The sequence below is a fragment of the Copadichromis virginalis genome, linkage group LG3 (assembly GCF_057382275.1).
Source record: "Copadichromis virginalis isolate Kocher_CV1m ecotype Utaka linkage group LG3, C_Virginalis_male_GT1.1, whole genome shotgun sequence".
Classification (NCBI taxonomy): domain Eukaryota; kingdom Metazoa; phylum Chordata; class Actinopteri; order Cichliformes; family Cichlidae; genus Copadichromis; species Copadichromis virginalis.
The window spans coordinates 45,119,170-45,128,999 of record NC_140620.1 but is presented as its reverse complement, the minus strand read 5'-3'; the positions used below and the strand labels follow the sequence as shown (position 1 = coordinate 45,128,999).

At 41.7% G+C, this 9,830-nt stretch overlaps 1 protein-coding gene across 1 annotated transcript; it reads right to left on the bottom strand.

The window, feature by feature from the left end:
- Positions 1–842: 842 nt before the first annotated feature.
- Positions 843–9,472, bottom strand: LOC146714974 (uncharacterized). The gene is made up of 6 exons (XM_085451325.1): positions 9,376–9,472; positions 9,032–9,091; positions 3,364–5,879; positions 2,646–2,710; positions 2,407–2,555; positions 843–2,313 (listed from the first exon to the last, which is right to left on the bottom strand). Exons 2-6 carry the CDS (start codon positions 9,072–9,074, stop codon positions 2,096–2,098), a joined length of 2,991 nt encoding a protein of 996 aa, XP_085307451.1. The 5' UTR covers positions 9,075–9,091; positions 9,376–9,472; the 3' UTR covers positions 843–2,095.
- Between the last annotated feature and the right edge of the window lie 358 nt (positions 9,473–9,830).

Here is a 9,830-nt window from a genome sequence, read left to right as displayed (position 1 = left end):
GTCTGTGTAAATAGGTTTACCTGGATCAGCCCTTTTGTGACCCCTGGACCCTGTGAGTGAGAGTGAGCTGCTTGTGTGGAGACTGTTTGGACGAGGAGCAGAGCGAGTGCGAAGAAGTGTGTCTCCCCAGCCTGTTGATCCCCGGGACCCTGGTGTCCCCCCCCCTTCATGTGTATATAGTGCACCAGTGTGATTAATAAAGTGTCGTTGAACCGTGCTACCTCAGTCTGTGCCACTCCCGTGACAAGCACTGTAGCAAGGCTGAATTTTAGCATGTATATTTTCCTTTCCATCCAAAGATACAAAATCATATGAGACAAAAGGTGCATGCATCTCATCAATACAAGCAGGTGGCTATATGCTGTTGGCAGCAGTACAGTTGACTTCACATACACAGAGGAATCTACAGATATACAGGGAAGCTTAATTAATGGACATTCATCTTCTCAATGTCTGTTACTGATACAGCAGTGACTGACTTTAGTAGGATCAAACTTTCCACTCACATGACCCCTGGAGATCTATTACATTTACACCTAAAATTCTCCTTTTGCTTCCATTCTGGGTGCTATTTTCTCATCATTTGTCAAAAATATTAATTGATCATAACAGAGGCTTCAGAAGCTGTGTTCACCATACATTCTTCAATATAAGTGAAGCAGGTGAGCAGGCAGAGTCCCCAACCAAAATACACCATGGACAACACATAAAAAACAAACATCCTTGGAAAAAAAGAAAAAAAACCCCATCAACTATTGCTTATGAAATAATTGCTGTTATTACCTGTCGGCAAACACAACAATGTGCCCGCCAGACAGAAAAAGATGCAAAACTATCACCAATACTGTATAATGGATAACCAATTTATTTATTATAAACTGAAAAAAGAACAAGTTGAGTCTTCACATTAGATCCAATCACAGAAGTCCACCTTTATACAGTCTAGTTGTTGAAAACTAGCCATGATAGCTGTTCTTATAGCTTGGTGAATTCAGCTGGCTAAATCCACAAAGAGAAGCAGCACAGGTCAGATGATCAGGGCTGAGCTGAGCAGCACAGAACTGAAAAGCTACCAAACTAAATCACTACAACTCAAACATGCAATCTTCCATAACGCTGCCTGTGTATCCCCTTTGTATCAATGTGGTGCCAAAACCCAGGCTTGGCATGACAGACCATTTGGCCATTTTACTAGAGTGCACAGGGTATGTTTCAGGTAATCTTCCAAGTTAGCATCTCGAAAAAGATACTGACTGAGTAGGGCACATTATTTATGTCTTACTCTTTAAAGAAGCTATACAGGCAACTAGGCATCAAGGGTTGACTCTAGGGTTTAGTCATAAATTGTATACCTTTAGGTTATTTCAACCTTATCTTTACCTACTCAAACAGCAAAACATCAAAGGAGACAGTGTAAATTTCTTATACATTCTGAAATGTATTCTAAATACATTTCACAAAATATAAATCTTTTTATAAACACACAATTTATATAAATAAGAAAAGTGCCAGTGCGTTTTATTTGGGGGGGGGGGGGGACCACATGCAGATCCACTCTTTACACATTATTATACATTTTTTGTGATATATATACTGTGTATGCTTTATATGAAGGGAAAACCGAAAATTTACAAGAATTTAAAAAGTATAAGAAGAGCTGTTGTGGATAATTTTGTTACAAAGTTAAGTTATATAAAAGAGGAACAGTTAACAGACATGTAGGCAGAGACACACTTAAAAGCAAGAGGGTTTTTGTAGGGTCTTTAACTTAACAATTTAAAGCACCTCAAGGTGACTGTTAGTGTGGTTTGGTGCTGTATAAATATTTAATTTAATTAAACTGAACAGCATAAACTACTAAGCCTCTCAGATAAAGCACCCATTTTGTTTTTTCTTTTGCCTGTGTGTCGTTAGTTCAATTTTTCTATTTAAGTCTGTGTCATTCTGTTCACTACAGGGCCATTCCCACCAAGAAATATTTTCATATTGAAAAAAAAATCGCAATTCTACTCTTTCTGATGTGTCCAATAAATAAAGAGCTGCAGTGAAAGAGATCATCTGCTGCTTGTCTTTCAAATGAAAACCAGCACAGATGCTATTGCTGGTTTGATATGAGCCATAACAGCAGCACCAGGGGGAAAACAGTGCTGAAATTAATTTTGTGGCATACTCCACTTGAAGCTGTAGTTGCAGTAGATGTAGTAGTTGTTGCAGTAGTTGTAGATGTTGTTACAATAGTTTTAGTAGTTGATGTAGTAGTTGTTGCACTAGGTGTAGTTGTTGGAACAACAGTTGTAGTAGTTGATGCAGCAGCTGTGGTAGAAAAAATGTACAAAACATTTTTAACCAAGTCACTCTAAAACATTTGAGACTTTTTGATCAAACATAACGACTATGATTACTCACCTGTGTCACTGACAAGGATGGAATCCCTTTCAATGTCAAAGCCTGTAACGTTTGAGGCTGTACTGTTCAAAACATTTCTAATCTCAGCTTTGTTTGGAACAGATGTGTTTACAAACTGAAGTTCCATCGTGTTGATGACTGATCCCTGCCTGTAAACACAGAGACAAAAATTATAGATTGGAATATTTAGGGCTTTAGGTGAGTGCTCTAAACATTATATGTCAAAATACTGAAATTACCTGAAGTTCACAACATTCAAGGAGACAAAAGAAGAAGGGAACGCCAATCTGTAAGGAGGTTCAATCTGCAGACACAAAGGAGAAGTTTAATTACTTTATACAGTTTTATCGTAAGTATATTATCCATCTTCTAGTGAGAGAAATGTATTGCGTTCTGTCTTGAATATGTCCTGTAAAGTCAGGCTCAATGTATGAGTTGGAGATGAGAAAGACAGTAGACAAGCGAAAGAAAGAGAATCTTTATCTGTATTTGTTAAAGTGAAAAGGTTTGTTCAAATATGAAGTGAGAACCAACATCTTAAGAGCTTGTCTCCTTTGAGAGAAGAATAAACATCCAGCAATAATACTGACTTAAAGTGCTTTGCCACAAGTACAAAAGACTGCGGATCAATAGCTCAAAAGCACATGTGTAAATCTTGGGACAAAGTGTTCCAAAGTTTTTAACAGTGCAAGTAAATCTCCAAAAGTTGATTCTGTTCATCTGGACGTAGCGTTTTGGATGAGTGAAACACAAAACACTACATCCAGATGAACAGAATCAACTTTTGGAGATTTACTTACCTGGATGATTGAGCATGCATCAAAGTGCAAGCAAAGATTCTATAGTTGACTTGTTCCTGCTGTAATTCAGTGAAATCCTGTATTGAGCATTTAGTACTTTAATAGCTGTTCTTTAGACACACCATTCATGCTACTTTCCACAAAGTAAAACACTTACCTCTGCCTTTATAGATGCAGCTCGCGTTTTAAAAGCTTCAGATGATGAATTCAACAAGTCTGTTGTAAAATTGCTTTGAATGGATCTGAATTCAACAAATATGGAAGTGGTGGAGGTCGGGGAAGAGGTGGTGGTTGAAGCCGTCGTTTTTGTGGTGGTGGCACCTGTGATTGTGGTGGGGGCTGTGGTGGTGGTGGCTGCCATCGTTGTTGTTGTGGCTGGTGCTGCGGTGGTGGTGGCAGCCGTCGTTGTTGTAGTGTCTGGGACTGCTGTGGTGGTGGCAGCCGTCGTTGTTGTAGTGTCTGGGACCGCTGTGGTGGTGGCAGCCGTCGTTGTTGTAGTTGCTGGGACTTCTGTGGTGGTGGCAGCCGTCGTTGTTGTAGTGGCCGGGGCCGTGGTGCTGGTGGCAGCCGTTGTAGTTGTAGTGTCTGGGGCTGTGGTGGTTGTGGCTGCTGTAGTGGTGGTGGCACCCATCGTTGTTGTAGTGTCTGGGGATGTGGTGGTTGTCGCTGCCGTCGTTGTTGTTGTGTCTGGGGCTGTAGTTGTTGTGGCTGCCGTCGTTGTTGTAGTGGCTTGGCCTGTGGTGGTTGTGGCTGGGCCTGTGGTGGTGGTGGCAGCCGTCGTTGTTGTAGTGGCTGGGGCTGTGGTGGTGGTGGCTGGCGTGGTGGTAGTGGCTGCCGTCGTTGTTGTAGTGTCTGGGGATGTGGTGGTTGTTGCTGCCATTGTTGTTGTAGTTTCAGGGGCTGTGGTGGTAGTGGTTGCAGTGGTGGTGGTGGCAGTCATCGTTGTTGTAGTGTCTGGGGCTGTGGTGGTTGTGGCTGCAGTGGTGGTGGTGGCAGCCATCGTTGTTGTAGTGTCTGGGGATGTGGTGGTTGTGGCATCCGTCGTTGTTGTAGTGGCTGTGGCTGTGTTGGTTGTGGCTGCAGTGGTGGTGGTGGTACCCATCGTTGTTGTAGTGGCTGGGGCGGTGGTGGTTGTGGCGTCCGTCGCTGTTGTAGTGGGTGGGCCTGTGGTGGTTGTTGCTGCCATTGCTGTTGTAGTTTCTGGGGCTTTGGTGGTAGTGGCTGCAGTGGTGGTGGTGGCAGCCATCGTTGTTGTAGTGGGTGGGGCTGTGGTGGTGGTGGCTGCAGTGGTGGTTGTGGCATCCGTCGCTGTTGTAGTGTCTGGGGCTTTGGTGGTTGTGGCTGCCATCGTTGTTGTAGTTTCTGGGGCTGTGGTGGTGGTGGCTGCAGTGGTGGTGGTGGCAGCCATCGTTGTTGTAGTGTCTGGGGCTGTGGTGGTTGTGGCTGCAGTGGTGGTGGTGGCAGCCATCGTTGTTGTAGTGTCTGGGGCTGTGGTGGTGGTGGTGGCAGCCGTCGTTGTTGTAGTGGCTGGGGTTGTGGTGGTTGTGGCTGCCGTCGTTGTTGTAGTTGCTGGGGCTGTGGTGGTGGTGGCAGCCGTCGTTGTTGTAGTGGCTGGGGCAGTGGTGGTAGTTGTTGTTGTAGTGGCTGGGGATGTGGTGGTTGTTGCTGCCGTCGTTGTTGTTGTGTCTGGGGCTGTAGTTGTCGTGGCTGCCGTCGTTGTTGTAGTGGCTTGGCCTGTGGTGGTTGTGGCTGGGCCTGTGGTGGTGGTGGCAGCCGTCGTTGTTGTAGTGGCTGGGGCTGTGGTGGTAGTTGCTGCCGTCGTTGTTGTAGTGGCTGGGGCTGTGGCGGTGGTGGCTGGCGTGGTGGTAGTGGCTGCCGTAGTTGTTGTAGTGTCTGGGGCTGTGGTCGTTGTGGCTGCAGTGGTTGTTGTGGCATCTGTCGCTGTTGTAGTGGGTGGGGCTGTGGTGGTTGTGGCTGCCATTGTTGTTGTAGTTTCAGGGGCTGTGGTGGTAGTGGTTGCAGTGGTGGTGGTGGCAGCCGTCGTTGTTGTAGTGGCTGGGGCTGTGGTGGTAGTTGCTGCCGTCGTTGTTGTAGTGGCTGGGGCTGTGGTGGTGGTGGCTGGCGTGGTGGTAGTGGCTGCCGTCGTTGTTGTAGTGTCTGGGGATGTGGTGGTTGTTGCTGCCGTAGTTGTTGTAGTGTCTGGGGCTGTGGTCGTTGTGGCTGCAGTGGTTGTTGTGGCATCTGTCGCTGTTGTAGTGGGTGGGGCTGTGGTGGTTGTGGCTGCCATTGTTGTTGTAGTTTCAGGGGCTGTGGTGGTAGTGGTTGCAGTGGTGGTGGTGGCAGCCATCGTTGTTGTAGTGTCTGGGGCTGTGGTGGTTGTGGCTGCAGTGGTGGTGGTGGCAGCCATCGTTGTTGTAGTGTCTGAGGATGTGGTGGTTGTGGCATCCATCGTTGTTGTAGTGGCTGGGGCTGTGTTGGTTGTGGCTGCAGTGGTGGTGGTGGTACCCATCGTTGTTGTAGTGGCTGGGGCTGTGGTGGTTGTGGCGTCCGTCGCTGTTGTAGTGGGTGGGGCTGTGGTGGTTGTTGCTGCCATTGTTGTTGTAGTGTCTGGGGCTGTGGTGGTTGTGGCTGCAGTGGTGGTGGTGGCAGCCATCGTTGTTGTAGTGTCTGGGCCTGTGGTTGTAGTGACGGCATTTACATGTAGTCATACAAATGTAAATTAACCTATTCTGAGTCACCATTCCCAAATCAGTCGTTTTGTTTTATCATATTGGTTTTGTGTTTATACATAAAAGATAAGAGATCATACGTGTTCTCATTAGGATAAGGATTTGGTTGTTGTGTGGGAACATCGCCTATAGTTTTATATTGTTAAATGTTATATTACAACGTGTTTTAAGTCATTTTACAGAGAAACGCAAAAAGTACTGTCAAGAGTAGTGCAATAAATACTTCCTCCTTGGAGTAATTAAGTTACATACTGCATTAAATACATTACATAATACTTTTTAGTACTTAATATATCAAGTATGCTTTTAAGTAACATGTTCTGTGTAATATATGTAATGCATTACTCTTTTTTTCAGTAATTACGCAACACCGATACGGGCGGGAATTGATAAGAATTTTGCAATTATGATTCTATTATTATTATCACTTATCGATTCCTTATTCATTCCCTTTGGCTCCACTTCACGATCTGCAGACCATGTGGAGTGGAGAATAGTGTACCCAAACGCAGACAAAACGAAGCGTGGAAACAAACTTCATTTAACCTAGCCTAACCCAAACTGAAAAAGAGCTGTTTTATTTGATGCTGAGCAAACCAATAACAAACAGTAAATGTCAACTCTACTGAGGCAGCAAGGAGCGGAGAGAATGTGGACTCAAATGCAGTTGATATCATATGGTTTCTCATCTACTAAAGAATCAAGAGGCGGTTTTTGCTGCTTTAGACAAACTAAGGCACAAGCTACTCATTTTAACTCCATTAGAGCTGGTAAAACTCCAAAAGCTGGTGGCTGTCCTTGACCCATGCAGATATTTTTTAACTTATTGGTACTGTTTCTCCAAAAAGCTCTGTAGTTGACAATTATTGCGTAGATTAATAATTACTTTCTTGAACTGTCTACTACAGGTTTGTGACTGAGCTTCTTGGAGGTGAGACATGTGTCTCATGTTCAGTGGTTCTACCTGCTTTCTGCCACCTGCATCACACCATCGAGGTCTCCTTTGATGACTTAAACTACATGGTGAAATTTAAGACTGCCCTCACAAAGGACCTGTCCCAATGTGTAGCTACACTCAACCATCAGTGGCTCAAGATAGCTACTATCCTTGACCCATGCTTTAAAGATTTAAAGTGACTTGCAAGGGGAAGAGGTTTGGACCAGCCTTGAGGCCCTGCTGCAGGAAACGTGTAAAGATGCCACCACAAAGGAGCCAGCAAAGGCAAAGAGCCTCCTCCTCTCTTCATTGTCTTCAGACTCTTATTCAGATGAGGAAGCCCTGTGTAACAGGGCCCTGAGTTTGTGCAGAACAGAATCCACCATTAGCAAGAAAGACTGCCCGCTGCAGTGGTGGTCCAGTCGAGCATGGACCCACCCACAGCTGTCTGTCCTGGCCCACAAGTATTTGATTAGTCCTGCCTCTTCTGTCCCATGTGAGAGACTGTTCTCACTTGCAGGTCACATAGTAACAAAAAAGAGAGCTGCCTTGAGAAAATGCGAACAGACTAGTTTGTCTAAGTAACTGGCTGAAATAGATGGACAGTAAATAAGCATGGACGTACTGTGAGTCCAATGGGTTTGCTATATTTTGCACTAAAATGTTTGATGAGCACACTGTTTTAGCCTAATGTACAAAATAATTTTGGCTAAGGTTACTTAGAGTTTAAAGGTGAAGCTGTTCAAATACCCTTTTATGTTTCTGGCTTATTTTGTTTAAAAAGAAAAACTGCACTTTATGTTGACAGTTTTCATTATTATTTAAAGACAATACCATTTTGAAAACGTACTTAAACTACTTAAAATAGCACTTTATTTTTAAGTCTGCCCAATTTTGGCCAGGGATATTATTTTTGTTTCTCTGTTTTGCAGTTTAAATATTTTTTCCCCCAAAATTAAAAGAGCTTGAGTTTACAATATTCATGTCCATGTCTTGATTCTTTCGCCCACTAAATCCCTTTTAAATAAAAATAAAAAAACCATTTGCGCTTTGGGGCAAATTTTCTTGTGCGATTAAATGCGATTAATCATGGTTAATTAATTACAATAACTTCTATAAAGTAGAGTAAGATAAATATGGTACCCTAAATATTATTATTTCCTCTCTGACAACATCATAATGTGAAGTCTGGTTAAACTTTCAAGGGTCATATCACATTGTGGCATAGATAGCTGGCCAAAATTCATTACTGCATGAAAGGTCTCACTTCTATCCACATTTTCATGGAAAGCAACCTTTACCTATTATTCCTTCTGTAACACTCTAAAATAATCTCTTAATATAATTATTTTTACACTGAATTATATTGTTTCTTAAAATTGTAAAATAATAATAAGAAATTAGTTAATTGATTACAGTAATTAACAGAGCCGAAATGGATTTTCTCGGCCTTGAAAATGTTACAAGGTTTTATTTTATAGCTTAATGTTATGAGGGCTCAAAAACATTGGACAAAAATAGGAAATTTCAGCTTAGTAATTACATTTTAAGTTGTGGTAACTCCAAATACTTTAAAAGTATGAAGGCAATATTTTGTACTGCTTCATTGAATATGATAAGGCTGTATCAAAGCTGATTATGAGGGGGCTTAGTGGGAACCTTTTAACCTTTTTCAGAAATTAGTGATTTTAAATGGAATGATCCATGTGTGCTGTGTTACTGCATACTGCATACTGAGTATGAGGGACACCACTCAAGAGAGAGAAGCTTTCTCTCTTGACTCTCACAGACAAGAGCGAAAGAGACAGACAGAGAAACTACACTGTTTTTTTTTTAAAGCAAAACTTTCAACAAGTATGCAAAATGTCCTCATCTCATCTATACCACACTCAAAGTTGTTACTAAACCCACTTTTTGTAGAATTTTTTTTTTTTTAAATGTAGAAATTTGGCTTCATCTTGCATCACTAAGTACAATTCACCTAGATTGTACACATTGAACTCAAGGTAATAAGTGCCTAACCATTAAAGTATTATAACAATCAGTGTTCTTACAGTCTACATATTGTCTGTAGCAATTATTTATGAGGGTATATATAGCTATGCTAAAGCAGTTCATTTATTTTGTATCAACAGTAAGTTTAGCATCACTTAACTTACCTATAAGAAGCAACAAAATTGATATCATCAGTCCAACGGCCATTGTTTAATCAGTTAAATCTGTAAAAGAAACATATGTCAAGGTCATGCGCACAGATTAATAAACCAAAAAAAAAAAAACCGAGTTAAAAACGCAGGATAACAGTATTTTACAAAAATACAAAAGGTTTTGATCATTAACTGTACTCATCATAACACTTCTCAATAAAAAAAATCTATGTATGACAATTTTAAAATAACATATGTAAAATAATTCATTAGAATTAGTTTAACAAGTTAGTGAAAAAATGAAAAGTCATATTCACAGTACATGAAATCTATTTTATTTTATATATTTTACTTACCAAAACTGAGATCAGATGAAAATGTATTAATTCTCTTTTTTAATCTCCTGTAGATTTTTAAAATTATTACGTTTTAACCAGTGCAGTTCACCTCTTTGCTCTGTTAAACCTTATGTTCACACCTCTTGTGGCCTTATATATTTCAGAAGAGTGAGGGCTAATGACGTATGTGAGAGATGATAGAAGAGTCTGTGACATATTGAGGAACAGCGTCACATCAAAGGATTCACAAGTTTGTCAAGTGATCAACCTGAAAGTATCTTGTCTCAGGATCACAGCCTCTCCCTTCTTTTTGTTAGTGACCTCACTGATAGTTACTCATAGACGTCAAGGCAGACAAACAAAAAATGAAATCCAGTAGAGCGAAAAGCAGTTGGAAGAAATGTAACATAATCAAAGTAAGCAGACACCTTTGTTTATTATAGAGTATGAGTTTTCAAAATGTTTTCACTGTA

Coding starts and splice junctions, on each gene's coding strand:
- LOC146714974 (XM_085451325.1), bottom strand. CDS start 9,074: ATGGCCGTTGGACTGATGATATCAATTTTGTTGCTTCTTATAG. Junction 5,880..9,031: donor AATTTTGTTGCTTCTTATAG/GTAAGTTAAGTG, acceptor CTACAACCACAG/GCCCAGACACTACAACAACG. Junction 2,711..3,363: donor CTGCATCTATAAAGGCAGAG/GTAAGTGTTTTA, acceptor TTGTGTCTGCAG/ATTGAACCTCCTTACAGATT.